The 20487-nt window shown below is 38.0% G+C and overlaps 1 protein-coding gene across 1 annotated transcript in view; it reads left to right on the top strand.

Moving 5' to 3' along the window:
* Positions 1 to 20487, top strand: part of notch1b (notch receptor 1b) — a 63707-nt gene that overhangs the window by 3501 nt on the left and 39719 nt on the right. Inside the window, exons 3-4 of the mRNA XM_073861004.1 lie at positions 17978 to 18240; positions 18325 to 18663. Coding sequence (XP_073717105.1) covers positions 17978 to 18240; positions 18325 to 18663 — 602 coding nt within the window. The remainder of the gene's footprint in view (positions 1 to 17977; positions 18241 to 18324; positions 18664 to 20487) is intronic.

The following is a 20487-nucleotide window of genomic DNA, read 5'->3' as shown; positions in this document are numbered from 1 at the left end:
TTGTTGTGGTTGATAGGTAGTTCATAAATGGTTGTGTGTTTTGAGTTGTTGCCAGGGCATTGGTAAGGTTATCTGGGTGGTTGCGAAAAAAGAGAAATGTGTATAATGTTACTTAAAGAGATACTCCAGCCAAATATCAAAATTATCTCATGATGTACTCACCCTCAAGTGATTCGAGATACATATGCCCATCATCTTTCAGACAAGCTCATTTGGAGTTATTTTAGTAAATGTCCTTGCTCTTCTAGGCTTTGTAATGGTAAAATAAACCGGGATCAGGGATTGGCTTCTGACTTTAAACGGATACTCCACTTTTTTTTTTAAAATATGCTCTTTTTCCAGCTCTTCTAGAGTTAAAGATTGGATTTTTACCGTTTTGGAATCCATTCAACCAATCTCCAGGTCTGGTGCTAGCACTTTTAGCATAGCTTAGCATAATCCATTGAATCTGATTAGACCATTAGCATCATGCTAAAAAGAACCAACGAGTTTCGATATTTTTTCTATGTAAGACTTGCTGCAGCAAGCAGGCTCCTGATTGGTTAACGCGTCACGAAAATCCACCAAAGTTCACATTTTTCAACTCAGGCGTCAGCCACAAATTCACGTCAAACGTAAAATGCACAAAAAGCACCATACGCGCATATCGCGCGTACCGTGCCAGAAGCTCAATTCGCGCCATTCGGGCGAACTAGATGCGCAAATGAGGCGGAATTGCGTCTACCGATCCAAATGCCTCATCCTCGCCGCGAGACCACCAGAAGCGTGTCAGTGCGTCTTCACATTGACTTAAAATTTAAATCACTCGCGCTTGACGCTTCTACCGTGGCTGGTGTAAAATCAGCATTAGTACACGACGTAACTACAGAAGAGTCAAATTAAAAAGGAATATTTGTTATGATATTATTATTATGATTTTTTTTTCATTAAATAGGAAAAATATCAAAACTCTGTTTTTTTTTGCGCGATGCTAATGGTCTAATTAGATTCAATGGATTATGCTAAGCTATTCTAAAAGTGGTGCCGCCAGACCCCGTGATCGGCTGAATGGATACCAAAACTGTAAAAATCAATTGTTTAACTCTAGGGGAGCTGGAAAATGAGCATATTTTCCAAAAAAGTGGAGTGTCTCTTTAAACCCCCCAAAAGTACATCCATCCTTCACAGAGGTAATCCACACAGCTTCGAGGTGTTAATAAAGGTCTTCTGCGGGTAATTGATGCGATTTTGTAAGAAAGATATCCAGTCCAAGTTTAAAATATGGATATTTTTCTTACAATATCGCATAGATTAATTAATTGATTAACCCCTTGGAGCCATGTGGATTACTTCTGTAAAAGATGGATGCACTTTTTTTGGCTTCACAGAATGAAGTTGTTCCCTGATCCCTGTTTTCTCCTGTTATCGTGGAAGCTTGGGAAAGCGAGGACATCTACTAAAATAACTCCAAATGTGTTTTTCTTAAAGATGATTGATGTATTTTGGATTGCTTGAGGGGGTGAGTACATTATAGGGTAGCTTTAATATTTGTCTGGAGTATTGCTTTAATTGTAACATTAAAAATGAACTTGATATTGGTATAAAAGTTAAATAATTGCATTCAGACATAAGTACAGATGTCAACAGGGAGTTAGCCATAGTTACATGTTTATAAATTTGAACCAAAACAGTTGTAATTTACACCACTATGTGCGGTAAACCAGAATCAACAAGAGTAATTTAATCCGAATGACCACTTGTGTCTGTGCGAGGCACTTTCAATGCAAGCTTTGTTTGCTTTCTAGAGATGAGTTCCTCCGAGTTCCTCGCTGCATTTAGATACAGGAAACAGACACTCAGTGCCAAAGAAGAGAAGTTCCAGTCTCTTATCATATCACGACAGAGGTCTGATGTCTTCATAGAGATGCCGGTTGTCTCGTCCTGGCATGATCTTTATGGCAGCGCATAATACCTCGATTGACCAGCGTTGGCTTGCGTTGGCTCGTCCCCTGCTTGTAATCTGACTCTGCGGTTCCTGACAGGAATTCTGCAAACTTTGATTGTACATTCTGTTATTGCAAAGTGTGCTGGATTGTATGTACAGCTGCCCAAATACAAAAACAGCAGAAAAACACACCAGGCGCGTGTTGTTTTTGTTTGATGCTTTTGACCTAAGCCATCTGTCTGTGGAACACCGCATTACAGGCGATCACTATCAAGGTAAATAATTCACAGCGAACAATAGCCACTACTTACAGCATAATACTCGCTAATGCCTGCGGTTTTTCATTCATCTGCGGCAGTGGCAGATGTTTAAAAGTTTCTCGCATTGTCACACTGTCGGAGCGACGTGATGAATAAATAAATCCCTGTTTCTCATAAACGTCCACTATCATTTGCGATGTGAAATGATCTGAGAGCATTAGGCATAGCACTATAAAACCACCACCAGTAGCACTCATTAGAAAATTATTGGGTGCGTAAATGTCTGTCTCTTAGAGGAAATTTGGTTCCCATAGGTATTGGGAACAAGTAAACGCGGTTCTAATGAACAGATGTGAACCCTCGGGTCTCCTCCAGTGATTACAGAGAGAGTGTGAAGGGCTATGGGGCCGTCATCGCATACAAAACAGACATAACTCAAGGGCGTTCTCAGCGTCAAGGTCCTGTCTACAGGAAATTAGGGCTTTAAAGGGAGTAGAGTTAGCTTTATTGTTGTACTGCTTGAGGTAAAACAGGTCAGTGGTTCAGCTGCCTCCCTAAAAACTCAACAGGTAGCCTGATCACATGTTATGAGATCTAGTGATAGATGTTCCTGTAGCTCCTGTGTAAGAGCATTGCGCTAGCAACACAAAGGTCATGGGTTCAGTTCCTAAGGATCATATACTGATAAAAAATGTATGGCTTGAATTAGTGATGGGACGGTATGAAAATTTTTAGGGATGCACGATATATCGGCCGACATATCGTTATCAGCTTATTTTTAATATTATCGATTATCGGTCTGATAGCAAAATTAGGCCGATAAATGAAAGCCGATAAATGATGGATTATTTTGGTTTGAACCACTTAACTTGCTCATTGCTGGCCATGTGGAGTTTTGATTGGTGCTTTTTGTGACATAGCATGAAGATGACACGTGTTGCGGGCTTAAGAAGAGTATGCTAGTCTTGCGCAAAGACAAGATGTCCGCCGTCTGGGAGTTTTTAATTGTGAAAATAATATGAATATTTATCGGCCTATATATATCGGTTATCGGCCCCCAAATATAAAGAGTTATCGGTATAGGCCAAAATCAGCTTTCGTGGTCATCACGTATCTTCCGGTAAACTCCGCTAAGAATAAATAACAACAAAGTCCTTTTAAAGTAGTTTATTTATATAACATGCAAAATAAACAACATGTAGATTACATAGGAACGCAAAACATTTGTTATTTTCGACGAGGTATTTGTTTAAGAGTTCAGTTTCAGCAACTAGTCAGACCATGAAACAAACAGAAACCGGAAGTGAAGTTCGGACCAGACGCTTATCGCGTCACCGCACGCGCGCCCGATGAAACGGTCTATAGTGACCAAAGTTATCACAGTTATCAGTATTATCATAGTTTTGTTAAAATGAGATGGAAATGTTCAAAAAGAACTGATACACACACTGAAAACATTTGAACGTTTTATTTTTGAAAATCACAATTTAATATTTGAAGAGTTTCGTTGCAAAACGAGATAACACCGTTTTTTGGTTGTGCATTCCAATTAATATCAATGCAACTGCTACTGGTTTGTTTTGATTTAAACCTTCATAACTTAAAAAATACAGCTAAGTAGCACCATAAAACTAAATAATAACATCATAACATAATAATAAACATGTTTTGACAAAAATGTTAAAAAATGGATTTATGTCGTTTTGCAATGAAACTCTTCAAATATTAAATTGTGATTTTCAAAAATAAAACATTCAAATGTTTTCAGTGTGTGTATTAGTTCTTTTTGAACATTTCCATCTCATTTTAACAAAACTATGATAATACTGATAACTGTGATAACATGTTTTGACAAAAATGTTAAAAAATGGATTTATCTCGTTTTGCAATGAAACTCTTCATTTCATGTCCCTGGAATTATTTTTTGTGGTAAAAAATAAATAAATCTGTCTATTAAGTTTACAGTGAATGAATACAATACATTATCCCTTAAATGCCTTCCGTGGTTAATCGTGAAACCGGTAATCGTCCCATCCCTAGCTTGAATGCTTTGTACACTGTAAAAAGTTTGGTAACACCTAAAAAGTTGTTTTTTTAACTTAAAATTTCTCACTTTAAGTCACATATTTGACATGAAAAACTTTACAAACATGAAAAAATTTACTTAAATTTGATTTTTAATTCACTTAAAGTGAGAAAATTTAAGTTGAAAATTTTTTACTTTTTAGGTGTTACCAATTGCAGTAATTTGCAGTTAATTCAACTTTCACTTTTTACAATGATAAGGATCTTTGGATAAAAGTGGCTGCCGGATACGTGAACGTTAACGATAGCATAATGTCATAGAAAATCATTTTTTTTCTAAATTTAAAAACAAAATAAAAAATCACAGTTAAAAATCAAATGCATGAGCATTTGCATAAAAGTGAAAGGGGCAATGCAACAATGTTAAAAAAGCTAAAGTAAGCTTATAGCCAAAATAGGCCATTTTATATGTTAGCATGAAAAAAGTAAAAAATAAACACTTTTGTACTTTGTACTACTCTGTAGCTAAAAATAAGAAAATCCTAAAACTGTAATTTAGCAACTAAAAAAATCATCAAAGCAAAAACAAAAAAATATTTCACTTGCTCTGTTGCTGTATGGTATCTACATGCAACAGTATTCAGACTTTTTTGGTCAAGTATTAAAGAGCATCCGAGTTAGATTTTAACTTAGTTTTTGTTAGAGAGAGAGAGACATCCCACTTAACTCTGTGACCCTTCAATGGCAGATGGCAGATTGGAGCGCAGTGGGTGGAAACCCCCTGTGTTTCATCTGGCTGAGGGTCAGGTGTCAACCAAACATCTGCTCCGGCCTGGGCAAGCATTGCAGCGCTAGTTAAACCCTGTTGTCATGGGCTACTGCTGGCCACAGAATGAGTCCCATCACTGTCCAGTGAACAAAGGTATTTCTGAAAAGATAGTGTAGGTAAATTATGGGTATCGGCTGGACAGGAGGGTCATTCTCTGGTCACAGCATCAGAAATAAACTAGGGCTTGTTTACAGACCATTAGATTTATTTTTATGGACGCTTATGTGTGAATGATGTGAAAGATGTTTTCACATCTTTGTTTGCGTGACCAAAAGGGAAAAAAACGTTTGTGTTCTTATAGGACGTAAGAGGACTGTTCTTCTCAAAGCTGTATTTCCTGCTTTTTTTGCATGCTATTTTGTATTTGTGGGGAATTTATGGGAATATTGTTTGTGTAAGAAGAGTCAATGAAGAGAATAATAAGAAATTAAAACAAATGATATGGAACAAGAATTTGTTAAAAGTTGTTAAAAGTCCCCATGAAATCAAAATGAAAGTTTTTTGGTCTTTTTAAAAGTTCTTTCAGTAGGAATATGTGAGCCTTAAGAATATCTATACACTTGTGGCCTCTGAAATGTTGACAAAATTCGCATTTAGAAATCACACTGTAAAAATTCATTGTTGCCCTAAAATCCATTTAATCCATTTGAATTTACAATTAATTTCAACTTTCTTGACTATTTAGAAGTTGTTATAATTAAAATAAAGTTTACCTAACTTATTAAACTTCAACTTTATTTTTTATATATTTATTGTCAAGAAATGTGAAATTAATTATAAAATTAAGTTGATTTAGGGGGGTTTCCCGGACAGGGATTAGACTACTCCTAGACTAAAATAAATGTAAGAGCTGTCCAAATGAAAACAACTTGCACTGAGATATCTTAAAATACATCAGTGCCCTTTGTTTTGCCTCAAAACAAACAGGTAATGTTTTTAGCAGGGCTTTGAACCAGATTTTCCCCCAATTGTTTCGTTCCGAACAATAATCTTAACGTTTGCAGTTTCCGGTTCAACCGTAAAACGTTCCTGAACCGGTTAGAACAAAAAATTAAGTTCCCGAACCAGTTAATAACGTTCCATGTCAGCTCTGGGACATACAAATAAGTAGGCTGATTATTAAAAAATTAAACTTAAATTATTAGTCTACATAATTTTCCTTAAGTCTATATTTTCATCAAACATTAAAAAAAGCTACATTATGTAAGCGGCATAACTGTAATTCTGACATGCCTACATTTGTTTCAGCATTATACATGAATTAAGATATAATGACAAATGTTTTTATTAGAAAAAGAATACTGTGGTATTTCGAGATCATTTTGTTTGTATAGTCCTGTCAAGAACAGAAAGATTGTTGCTTTTGAAACGTGTCTTTTCATTTATACACTTTTAAATGCACTTAAACACGCGCACACACAGTTGGAGGACGAATTCCAAACGGTGCTTCGGGAAGAAGATGCAACATAAACAGTCGCTCCACATTAAGTAAAAATTACATTGTTTTTTTAGTGCTTTATTCGCCTTTATTCAGTATGAGACACAGTAGCGCAACTCTCTCTCAAGTTTATACATCAAGAGTTCTGATCTTTGAAGGGCATAGGGATAATCATGTTTGATTGGAGTTGGACCGGACACATTCAACCACATGTGCAGGGCTCCAGACTGCCACCAAATGGGGGCATTTTGCCACCAAAATTTGAGAGTGTGCCACTGAATTTTTCATCCAGTTGCACATGTGTGACCAGCAAATTTTTTTGTGATGTGACACTAAATTGGAAAACAGCACATTGTACCTTCTGCATCTATCATTAAAGTATTTATAAGTAATATAGTGGAAATTAGTAGAAATGTGAATATTTGGATAGCATGTTGATTTACGGTGTGTGCCTCTAAATTTTTTGGTTGCGCCCCTAAAATTTTCAGTTGGGGGCCACTGTGCTCCTAGTGAAAAAAGTTAGTCTGGAGCCCTGATGCGTGTCTGTGCGGACAGAAAATTGCTCACTTTAGCGTCTTTTTGGGTTAAATTGTTTAAAATCACTTAAGTGTTAACATTTGCAAGCTTTTGAAACACGTGCAAATGATCAACTTTCACCCTATTTAAATTTGCGTATTAATCCGCAAATTGCATACGAGTCGAACCGTGGATCGTGATCTGAACGGCGCAAGGATCAACTGCGATCCATTACAGAGCCGACTGATTTATCGCTTTGCCGATTTTATCGGCCGATATGAGCCTGTAGCAGATATATCTGTATCGGCGTATAAGCCGCAGATATGCAGCCGATATGAACGTTCTCTTACAGAACACATTAAATGCTTTTGAAAGATGTAAGTACTTGTTTGTCCAGCAGAGTGCGCCCTATTGGTTGCTAATGGCGACCCAGGTCACTCACTGTAGTGACACCAGCCAATCCCATACCGCCTTCACTTCAGTCAGTCTTTCAGGTCAGGTGGTGGCAGTGTGTCTTCTTCACAACATTTTAACACCTGGTATTAAGACGTGCTTTGTTCGATTGCATTATAAGTGGACAAGAGAGACGCATTCCCGTTTACATTTGGTGTTTTTAATCCGTTTCTTTTGTCCACTTGCGAGTTGTTAACGCAAGCGGAAGAAATGAAGCGAGGCGGAGAACGGACGCGTTTAAACTGATGCGCAGTAGCTGCTTGTGTTGTTACTGAACATGCTCATTTCAAAGCAATTGATTTAATAAGCTTGCACAACTTTACACCCTCGCTAAAAAAAGAGACGGAGAACAGACGCTTAGTTTTATAAAAGTTTAAAGTTTAAACTACACTACATAAATATCTGTATCGGCCCCAAAAAATGCATATCTGTCGAGCTCTAATTATACCACTAAAAAGTATTAAAAAAACAAACATCTTAAGATACTAAGTTGGTAGCCTACAATATTTACCTCTTATGATTGAGCATTAGAGACTTGGGCTTGAGTACTTGCTGGTGGCGAGCTTCTCATTTCTCTGATGAGTCAACGACGTCCGGAAGTAAACTTCAGCAAGTCATACTGCACAGAAATCTTGTCAAAGAATGAAAAAAAATAACGGTATATTAACCAGTTACCATTATTTTAAATGAACGATTCTGTTGCGGAACATATATTTTTTAAAAGTTTCTAGTTTCGTTTCTGTTCCTTGCAAAACATCAAAAGTTTCTGGTTTTCATTTCGTGAACCGGTTCAAAGCCTTGGTTTTTAGTAAGGCATGTTTGTTAAAACTAGTTCTATTTCCTAATTAAACTAAGGGTGTTTTCACATATACACTGTTTAGGTCGGCCCAAATGACGTGTCGCTCCGAGTACGGTGCGTTTGGGTCAGTGTGAACACAACAGCCGCACTCGGGTGCGCACTAAACGGCCGCTCCGAGACCGCTCTAAACAGGTGGTCTCGGAGCGGCTGTTGCCGAACTCTGGGGCGACCCACCTGTGGTGTGAACACTGCCGGACCTCGGGCCGAACCAAATACAGGAAGTTCTCCACATGTTTGAGCCACTGGGCTTCCGTTGTGACGTGAGCCGGGTGTTATATTGTGGGTTAACAAAAAACAAGCCAATCCTGGTCCGTTGCATAGAGATTCTCTGTCTCCTTTACGTTTGAGCTGATGATTTTATAAATGCATAGCTGTCCTCCACACACAAATAGTGACATTAGGGGCTTTTTAGCAAACGGCTCCGTGAGAAAGGCTTTAATAGAACAGCTACGCAATTTCGCATTAAAGCAAAGAAACTTCGCAAAGACGTGCATCGTTTATCTCCACATCTTGATAGCTGTGCTCTCTCTGTCAGGCTGGTTGTCGTGGAAATGTGGGGGTGGTCATGAGACGGTAAGAGCTGTCAAAGACCAATGACAGCGCTGACCGTTGTCACATGGTGTACGGTGCGGCATTTCGAGTACAGCAAAAAAATATATATGTGAACACGGACCGCACTAACTGAAAAATGATACAATGTGCGGTGCGCACCAACATATGTGAAAACAGCCTAAGGCCTAGTCCTGGCTTAAGCTAATCCCTGTCTGGGAAAACCACCCCTTAATGTAAAAATTCAAGTGCAACAAGGAACTTCTTTAAAGATCCTTCAGTTTCTCACTTGCGGCAATACAGATCGACGACTTTTATGACATCCTTCTGCACTTCTAATCAGATTCCCGGTTGTGGGGTACACTAAACTGGCTATTTTAAAAGGGGGATGAGTCACTTAATAAGCCCTGCCCTAACTTCCTGTTTCATTGGAAATTGCGTCAACGCATCAAACAATGTTGCACTTTAGCGGGTCTTGAAAACATTTTTAATGATTATTACTCTTTTGCATCATAGATTGAGTATGAGTTTTATACAGTAGGCATGGTAATCATGGTAAAATTCCTCTTTAAATCATCTCTCATTAATTCAATTTCAACTGCATGTTTTTTCTGTAACGTATTTTATCTTAGTATTCTTTTTTTTGTGGCTTTTAAAAGCATTAAGTCATTCAAAATAGCTGGAGATAGCTAATGTGACAAGCATTTGCCAAGTTAAAGAGCAAACTGGCAGGGTTTCCCTCTGAAGTTCTCAGTGTACTTACCCTAATTCCCTAATGTGTGCTTTACTAACAGGAGCCAGGGCTGCCTGAGTGCCCTATGTATTTACCTTTTCCAAAACTGGAGCGGTTTGCCAGAATGGGCGAGCCTAGTAGACTTGTGATTTTTCACCGGGTGCCGTTAAGTGCGTCTGCCAGGAGTCTCCATCGAGGAGTACTGTTAGAAGTCGGGACTCATAACGGGGTGATTTTTAAAAAATATATATATAAATGCAAACGTTTACGTAAGCCACAGACTGCAAAAATCCCCTAAACTTGGTTTATATAATTTTTTTTACAGAAAATGTAGTGTATGAGTCAAACATACTTGCATTATGAAATATCGCTAGACTTGTTTCTTTGGAAGTTAAGCAAAAAAAAAAAAACATCCAAAACTTTTGGCCACAGTCCAAACATTTCTAATATAGCAATTCTGTTTGCAGCCAGACAGTTTTGGAGCACCATTGACTTCGATGATATTTTTTCCTACTATGGAAGTCAAGTTTGAACTACCCCTTTAATCGCAGTATGACTCCATTAAACCTCTTTACTGCTGTTTGCATGCAATTTTCATTATTAATTAATTAATTAATTAATTAATTTATTGTAAAATAATAGGTAATCCAGATTTCAGCAGTTTTGCCGCCACTAAATTGAACTACATGTAGACATTACATTGGCCATTGATGACAGTGTGGAAATCAGAAACAGTTAACTGAAAAGCAAATATCAGTCAAATACTACGAGTGATTTTATATGATTTACCATAAATTTTCACAACCCTTAGAAACAATAAAGAAAAAATGGTTTTCTTAAAAAACAGCGGACAGTCAGTGCAGAAGTATGTGACTCAGATCTGACCCCATCTTACCGAAAACCAAAAACCAGTGAAGGTGGGAGGAGGCCGAAGATAGGAGGTAGTGAAAGGCGTACGTGGAGGAGTCCAGGGAGGGCTCCACACCAGCCGAGAAGGAAGGAAGTGATGAGGAGACAGAAGATTAAAAAGAGAAGGCCATGGTGAGACCCACGAGAGAAGATGAGGTTTAAGAGCTGAATGAAGACGGGTTCGCAATGGCTCCAGGAACAATGGATCCTCTCATGGAGCCTGTCCGCTATGCTCGGTGGTGGGCAGGCCATTCAACTGCCTGCTGCCCTCTTATTCACTTTGGGAAAGTGTCAGGGGGAGTTTATGAGCAGGGAGACGGGCGCGCTGTAAACAGCAGCTGCCGGCCCCTTATTAGCATTCGCACCTGCTCCCCGGGGCTTTTTCGGAAGGCCGACACAGGCTCTCTTTCCTGCTCATAACTGAGCACAGTTATGCACAGTTCAAACCAGACCAGGTCTGAATTAGATCAAATCATGCTTATGTACTAAATGAGTCTGGTTATGAGGAATCAAATATTTCTGGATCTTTTGAGATAAGAGAGCTTGATGGACTACAAAAACGTACTGTAATGAAAACGTTAAACCCTTTTAAACGGAGACCCAAACTTGTTTTAAACTTTTAACAGCTTTCTGACGTCAGACAGATTAACACATGCCTATCTGAAACCTTGCTCACACAGATGCACTGAGGTAATGGGGGAGGTAGCATAGATACTATTGTTTTAAAACACCAGAAGAGTTTATGATAAGATTAAAATGTGGTTCTGTAAATATTACCCTGTTTCCACCACCCATTTTCTGAACATTGCCAAAGTTAGAAAATGTTGCCAAAGTTGTCTGATTGTTTTAAAAAGCTGTCATAGTTTGATACAGACTTTGCAATGAGGCTGTTAGTAAAAAGTTCAACAGTTAAAAACCATATTGCACACGACAACAAACTTGCAGGTGGTGTCTTAAAGGGGCGGTAACACTAAACTTTGAGCATGCAAATATTTTTGAGACGTTACTACGAATAGGGGCGAGGAGCGCTTCGTCCATCTTTGCTTTTCAGTAGAGAGAAAATTCACGTGTCTACACTTAATACGAATTCACAGGTCAGAGTTCACCAGACTTGAACTTTGGTACGCAGCAAAATGCGAAACATCTTCGCAAAAGCTTGCGTGTCCAGTCTGATGCATGCGTATGATAGAAGTAGGGTTGTGCCGATAGACAATAGTACAGACAGTAGTGTATCGTCGATCGTCAGACATATCGCCAATAGCAGGCTTTCCTGACGATAGTTGACGATGGTTATTATTATTATTATTATCATAGTTTCACATTAACATGCGCATTGCATGCTTTTCCTTGCATGAGAGGGTTTGTGGGTTTCACTTTGCGCAAGAGTGCTTGTAACGAGCGCGGATTCCTTTTCGCACGCACCTACACTTAATGCGTGCGTCTTGGACTCTTGCTCGGACCTACATACGTGCAGCATGGACTCCTCCTATAATGCGCATGATTTGGACTCTTTTTCGCACATGAACTTGTAATACGCGCGACTCAGACATTTCCAAGTACTAGAGAGGTTGTTAACTCTTTTGCCGCCATTGACGAGATATCTCATCAATTAAGAGAAAACGCTTCCCCGCCAATGACGAGATTTTCCGTCTTTCCGCAATACCGCTATTATCCACCAGGTGGGGCATTTCTGCAACTTATACAACCCGGAAGTAGCGCCTCGCATGAAAGAGAAAGAACTCCGTGTATGTTTTAAAGATCGCTCTGCATCTGATCTCTATCAAAAGTCCTTCGCAAAAATGGAATTATATCAGCTTTTTGCTCAAAATTGGGTGTTTTTAAAGAAACCAACCCATGTTTGAGAGGTGATTACAAGAGAACTAATGAAGGTAGGATGAAACAGGGTTTTTTTGTTTGAAAGCAGAGGGTCTGGTTTTTATTTGATATATCGTTTGTTTATATATTTAAAGAGGAACATTTTCTGGAAGGCATTAAACTTTGGTGAAAATCATAAAAAGTGCTGGCGCTGGCTGGCAACCTTTTTTAAAAACGCTGGCGGGGAAAGAGTTAGCCCACAGAGGGTTAAAACCAGCGAGTGTGTTGTGCCTGCTCCCTGGCACGAAGAAAATTGTAGAGCACCTGGGCTTTTCCGCGCTCTGATAATGGCCATACGTTTTAAGAAGGTTGCGGTCATGACATGTTGCCCTTGCTTCTTTATTGTCCATCAATCAAGTGACTTAAATGAGTAAAAATTGAACAAATAAATAAATGAGTAAACTACTTCCCCGTATCGGCGATCTCACAGGCTGACGATATGACGATCTCAAAATGGGACATATCGCCCAACACTAGATGGAAGTCAATTGAATGAAAAAAGTGTAGTGTGACCGCCCCTTTATTAGAATAAACCACTTTCTCATTAGCATTAGCAGTCCAAAAGGTTATGGGTTTGATGCACATAGTGATAAAATGTAGCTTGAATGCACAATATAATTGGACAGTAGTTCCTGTTTGTTTCATCCATGTTACAGAAGCTGTTTTTCCACGGCAGATTTGCACAAAACTTCAGCGTTATTTTCTAAATGTCGACAAAAGACTATTGCGAAATGATGACATTTCTATTAATCGATGATATGCAACTAAAACGTAGTTTCAGTCATTCCAAACATCATGTCGACTGATGTTGGTAGGTTTACTAATATCACATCCACCACACTAGACATTATTTTTAACCGAAAGAGACGTAAGAGTATTATCTAAACATTAATGCCAAGGTAAGCCCCTTATACTTAGGAGTAGGGCTGGGCGATTTGACCTAAAATCAAAACCTCGGTTAATCTAACATTTGACATCGGTTACGATTTATAAACGATTATTTTTTTGCCTCATAGTTCCCTGACAAGGTTGGAAAGTTTAGGGCACACCTTAAATCAGCCTGCAATGCAATTATTCACATTTTTCCCAAAATAACTGCATTACTAAAAAATATTAAATAGACTTAACTCTATGCAGATGTTGCATGTCATTATGTACAATTGATGAAACTTTCAGAATGGGAAGTTATGAACCAAAGAATCATACAACCCCCATGACTAATTATAGACATAAGATACATACATAATAAGTTGTATCCAGATAGCATATTGTAATGAGATGAGTAGGGCAAAATACATACTTGGACTGTATCCTTTACACGTTTCTTGTATTCAATCCATTTTTTCTTAACTGGGCACTGATGTCTAAGCCATTTATTCTCATCTGTAATGCTTTTGGTGTTAATGTAGACTAGAAGTTCTCCCGTTCTCTCTCTCCGTCATCTCTGAAGTGTCTAATTAAACTCACGCGGGCGCGTCTTTTCGCGCTTTTGAGTGAGTGAGATGTAATGACATTACTCGGGCTGCTTAGAGACCCATCGGTAGATTAAACCGAGCGCGTGTGCGGTAAAAACCCGATCGCGCATTCCGTATTTTTGTCACAGGTGCCTGCACATTCGCGAGTACTTCTTAAAAAAAAGTACTGTGCTTCTTTTGGGCACTAGATGATCCTGCTGCTCAGTTAAACAGTGTTTGAGTTCTCCTCCATGTTTTGCTGTGCCACTGACAGGACGGGGCGGAGTTACGCAACATCACACGCAGCAGTTTGTTTTTAAAGGGAAAGTATTAACAGGATTAAAAACCGAAATAACCGACATGATAAAATAATGTCGGTTAGAGGTTCTGAATTTCGGTTTCGGTTATTTTTCAATTAATCGCCCAGCCCTACTTAGGAGCGACAACGTATAGGTGTTTTTTGGAGGTAATTGTACATTATTTTAAATCAAAAGAGATGTAGAAGTGTTATCCAAACATTATTGGCAAGGAAAACCTCTTTTACGAGCAGGCACGTATTGAGGTGTTTCTGGCAGGTTTTAGCACATACAGCGTCATCTTCGAATAATTATTATGTGACGTATTTGCGTAGGTGACCAGGTTTCCATTGCAGTTTTGCGAAGAAAATAAACTTTTTTCGAATTACCTGAAAAACCACCTCATGTGAGCGACCGTTAAAACTTTTTTGCGATGTATGGGAGTTTAAGCAATTGTCGTGTTTTCAATTGTCTGCATTTTTAAATCGCAAAGAGTAATGGAAACACGGCTATTGAAGCTATACCTTTCAAAGGAGGTCACAGGATGTCAAGATTCATAACACTTTTTGTGAATCCTTTGTTGTTGTGGTGGTGGTGATGTGTAATAGGTTTGCATTGTTTGTGCAATATTGCAAACCTGAAGTGGCCGTCAACAAATGTGTCACCGTACAATGAGAGGAAAAGTAGCATTGTGGGCAGCAGTGGAGTTCCCACAGGGGACTTAATGGTTTTGTCGTGCCTGGTTCTCGATCCCCCGTGTTTTCTTTTCCCGGTTGAAGTTACTGGCCATCCTAATCCTGGGAGAGACGCAGTAAAAACATCCATCCCACATAGGGAGGCCCTGTTTGGATCAGGAACAAATGCATTGGGAATGTGTTGAGCTGCCACCCGAGACCAAAAATATGGCTTGGGTATTATGGCTTATAGGAATTATAGCGACAACTTTAGCTCTTTTTGCAAAAAGTGATGCTTTTGTGTTGCTGAGTAAAATCGGCGAAAGATTACTTTCAAGGGAGAACCTGTTATGAAGTCTTTCATGGGTCTCTTGCAAAGTTTTTGCTGCCGCGATGCCTCCTGACTGAGAGTCTCTACTCTAGAAGAATAGCAGGCATTGAGTCTAGGGAAGATAGCTTTGAAGTCCTGATAATGTCAGACCTCGGTTCAAAGACCCTTGTACAGACGCTGCCTTGTATTTTGAGTGAATGAATTCAGATTCATTCAGAAAGGCTGAGGTGCTCGAATTTTATCCTGAGAGTTGTTGATGGATGACTGCTTTTTATGGCTCTGGAGCAGGATTAGACTTGTGAGTCACAGTTTTCCACAGTATCTCTACCTTAAATGTTCATGAAAGCATATACGTTTTGCTTGTAGTTTTAATGATATTTTAAATGTAATAAAGATTCCAGTCACAATAATGTCCCAGATAAAGTTTCATGCTTTATTGGGTTCATGTTATGATAACATGGCAGACCAGTTTAAAGTTCATCATTTATATTGGTAATTATTTTAAAATAGTGGTCATCGTCAAGAGAATCCCAAAAGTGTAATTATTTAACAATTTAGGAAAATTGTGTTTATTTTTTATTAGGAATGTCAAAAGAGTAATCGCATGCAAAATAAAAGTTTTTGTTTACATCATATGAAGAGTTTGGTTCCAAAACGCGACAAACGCCATTTTTGAAAAAAATGAGTTACTGCCAAAATCAGTATTATATCAGGTCAGTAGTTAAAAGTAAATAATTAATTTTACGCAAAATCCAATATCCGCCGTGATATTCTGTCATCTTTTCTCCCTTTTTTCCCAAAATGCGACAAACGCCAGTCCTCCTTTTTTACAGAACGCAATAAATCCATTTCTGATATTACAGCGGACCATTCACGCAATGTAAACAAACATGGCGGCGCGCTGAGTACACGGAATCCTAATTTTCCTCATCTACTTTGTACTTCGTGATCAACAAACAAAACAAAATAATACTTTAATAGCATTGCCAAACCTGTGATGGTTTTCTGTGACGGGAAAGAAACGTAAGCCATCAACAGCTAATAATTTCCGCGAGAGACACTCGGTTGCTTGTTCTCCAGACAGCGTCAAGCTTCTCATGCTAAAACATTGTGTTCTTAATATAACAAAGTAAGTGTTTTGGTTAATGCCATTTAATGTTTATTTTTTAATCATTGTTTACCACTAATCAACTAAATAAATATAAAATGGTAAAGATGAATGCACATTTATACATTGATTTAATAGATTTATAGCATTTTGAAATAAAAAACTGTCATGGATTTATTGCATTTTGTGGAAAAAATAATTAGTTATTATAATAAATCTTTGAAAATCAAGTTATGGATTTGAATTTTTTATGTTTTTATAACCTAAAGATGCTATGTGAAAGTTTGTAACAGAAAATAGTGGTTTTCATCTTGTCACTTTCTTGGTATAGAAAACAAGTTTTTACCGAAATTTGTCAAAATGGATTTATTGCGTTTTGGAACCAAACTCTTCATATATTTGTGTGTTTATTGTGTGTAATTATTGTGTATGTATCAATAGGAACATATATGAAAAATTTTGTATATATAATAAATTAGGAAAACAAAACAAACAATTTATTTTTTATGCGATTAATCTTTTGACAATATTTATATATATTATTTGAAATACATTAATGTTTGTATTTAAGGAACATTTACATATAATTATATATATTTTGACATATTTTATTATAGGGAAGATAGCTTTGAAGTCTATATAGTCTATATATAGTCTATATAGCTTTATATAAATAAAAATATACCTAAATAACATTTTTTTAAATTCATACATGTATGTGTGTATTTATATATACATAATATATACACACAGTACACACACATATATTATGCAAACATAAACTTTTATTTTGTACATGATTAATCGCGATTAATCTTTTGACAGCCCTAATTTATATATGCAAAATAATTACACACAGTGCACACACATTTATTATGCAAAAAGCAACTTTTATTTTGTATGCGATTAATCACGAGAAAAATAGTAATTTTGGGGGTCCTGATCGCCCTGCTGAGGTTTATTTTGCCATTATGAACAGCTGGCTGTACATTATCACCTACCTGGTTATATTTGAGTAGCTTTGGGTGGTAAACATTACCACATACTGAAATGTTTGAGACCCAGTGGTAACTGTTCAACATCAGTCTTCTACATTTGTTAGATGCTCTTTAAACTTTTCCTTATTAAGAAATTAGTGCTGGGCAAAGATTAATCGCGATTAATTGCATACAAAATAAAAGTGATTTTTTGCATAATATATGTGCGTTTACTGTGTCTAATTATTATGTATATTTAACCACACACACATTCATATATTCATTTCAGAATTGTTTTATTTATATATCATTTTTTAAAATTTATATTTAAAATAGATTATATAAAAATATAAATATAAATATATATATATATATATAAACATGTAAATGTTTCTTAAATACATACATGAATGTGTGTGTATATATTTATACATAATAATTAGACACAGCACACACTCATATATTATACCAATAATCACTTTTATTTTTTATGCGATTAATCACGATTAATCTTTGCCCAGCACTTAAAGAAATACATCTTAATGAAAGCAGAGTCTAAAAATAGGTATTTACGCCACGGTACGACTTCATTTGTACTAGGCCTAAGCCAATAAAAATAAAATGTGTTCTTGTAGCTCATGAATCCTAATTCAATAACATTGTTTATAATTTTGGATAAAGGCATCTGCAAAATGGCCTTAAATTACTATAAAGACTAAATCTCCCATATTTATGTATACACTAATGTTTCTGTGTCCACTCCGCAGGTGTCCCGATCAGTATGCCGGGTCAGCGTGCCAATTTCGCAACCCCTGCTTTCAATCGCCATGCAGACACGGCGCCACGTGCCGTCTGCTTACTCAGGGTAACAAGGTGGACTTCGTCTGCAACTGTCCGTTGGGCTACAGAGACCGACTGTGCCTCACCCCCACCGAAAACGTGTGCCTTAACTCGCCGTGCCGAAACGGAGGCACCTGCGAACTCACCAGCCTCCATAATTACAAGTGTAAATGCCCACCGGGCTGGTCAGGTAAGAAAGGATTTTACAGAGACTGAATCATGAGACGTTTGAAAGAACAACACACAAAGTAACACGATCTGGCTTCATCCGTAGGTAAAAACTGCCATCAAGCAGATCCTTGTGCCTCAAACCCATGTGCCAACGGCGGTCAGTGCAGTACCTTCGACTCCGACTACATCTGTCACTGCACGCCCTTCTTCTCGGGCCAAACGTGCAAGCAAGACGTCAACGAGTGCGCCCAGAATCCGTCGCCCTGCAAAAACGGTGGAACTTGTGAAAACGAAGTGGGGACGTACCGCTGCGGCTGCCCGGCCGAGTACACGGGGAGACATTGCGAGACCCTCTATCAGCCCTGCAACCCCTCACCGTGCCTCCACGGGGGCACCTGCGTACAGAAGGGCGAAACCAGCCATGAGTGTTCCTGTTTGCCAGGTACTCAAATGCTTCCTTTAGCATTTGCATTCATTCATATACTAGCAATCTGTCAGTTTCTTTGGCTTTTTAATTGGTTTGATGAGGACTGACGTCACTTACATAACAGATGAGGTCATTAGATGACAACCAGAGGAAATTCTTACTCTTCTTATTTTGACTCACAAGTGCCCTGCTGACGACACATGTTCCAGAAGCAAGACAAATGATACCGGCCTTATATCCGGGTCAACACTGGAGGTAGAGATTTAGATGAGCTCAGTGGGTTTGCAATAACAATGTGCTATCAGTGTTTCCCACAACTTTGGGACCCTAGATAGAGCACCTCTCCCAACATGCTCCTCTCTTTACCAATCCTGTCTGTAGTATCTGCACTCAACTACTGAGCTTCTGCTTGGTGTGTGTGTGTATGAACAGACCAGCAGGAAAAATATTTGTGCTTATCATGAGGAAATGTCTGAACGACAACATCCTTATGCTGGTGTCCCTGGGTTAGAGTCAGTGTTGGGAGAATGAGAACATAAGGATGTGTGTGCGAATACACACTTGAACACATACACGCCACCACATTGGGACTCATCATATTATGTCAGACAGAACCTGAACCCTCTTCCTCGGTTTCCTTTATGGGCTTTAAAGGAAGAATACATTTAACAGATTTAAATTGATGCCATCCTGAACATAACTGAACGTTCTGAAGTGAAATCGTAGGAAACTGTGGTTAAAGTCAGTTTGTTGGTGCCTCTACCTGAGACCTGGTACTGCCAATCTTCTTAGAAATGAAAGGTCGTTGACCGCAATAACAGTAACGTCTGCTTTCGAATGTGATTGACTTTCACAGACACTATTTTTTTTGTTTACAGTGGGAAACAATTGAATTTGCCTGTTGCATCTTTAAGGATTTGTGTTATGCAGTTTGATATAAATATTAATGCTTTGTGAGACAATGTGAATTGTTCCTCGAATATTTGTTATCCATGTCGGTAGGTTTGAGATTATACGTCACATACTTAGTGATTCATTTTAAATTCACAATAGTTTATTGATAATGGTCACTTAACATTTTTAGCCTAGATCAAATATTACCTCATTTGGGCGACACTAAAATTAATCGCAACTAATCGTTTGCAGAATAAAGGGTTTTGTTTACATCATATGTGTGTGTACTGTCTATAATAATTATGCATATATAAACACACACACACACATGCATGTATATGTTTTGGAAATATTTACATGTGTATATGCATTTTTATATTTATATATAATGTATAATACAGGGTTTCCCACAGAAAATGTGTTGGTTTAAGGTGGTAGGGTTGGGCGGGGGCGTGGCAATCAAAGGGGCGGAGCGTACGCATCATGATGAAAATTTTAATATTTTTATTTAAAACACTCAAATAAAACTTAATTTTGAAGAAACTATGACAGAAAATGAACACATACTAGATTATTAATTAATTGTTTTTGCCTCTAAGTCTAACGGTAATAGCTGCGTGATGAAGTGAAACTAAAGGGTTAATAGCAGATGTTGTAGAACGTCTGGCGAACGATGATAGATAGCACAAAAATTGTAAAAACTGATTATTTCCCACTATTAATTACATTATCTTGTAGCATGTAAATAATACACATAAATAATAGTGCTGTGTTCAAAATATCGATACGACGATACATCGTCATGGACGCCGGACGATGCGTGCATCGATACAGCACCTTCTGTATCGATTCGGATGCACTTTTAAAAGTAACGTGACGAATCACTGTTGATCCGTGATCCATATGGAAAGGACGCATGTGTCCCGCATAGTAGGCAACGTAGAG

The sequence above is a fragment of the Misgurnus anguillicaudatus genome, chromosome 22 (assembly GCF_027580225.2).
Source record: "Misgurnus anguillicaudatus chromosome 22, ASM2758022v2, whole genome shotgun sequence".
NCBI lineage: Eukaryota > Metazoa > Chordata > Actinopteri > Cypriniformes > Cobitidae > Misgurnus > Misgurnus anguillicaudatus.
The sequence above is the reverse complement of the archived record's forward strand: the minus strand, read 5'-3'. Positions and strand labels throughout refer to the sequence as shown.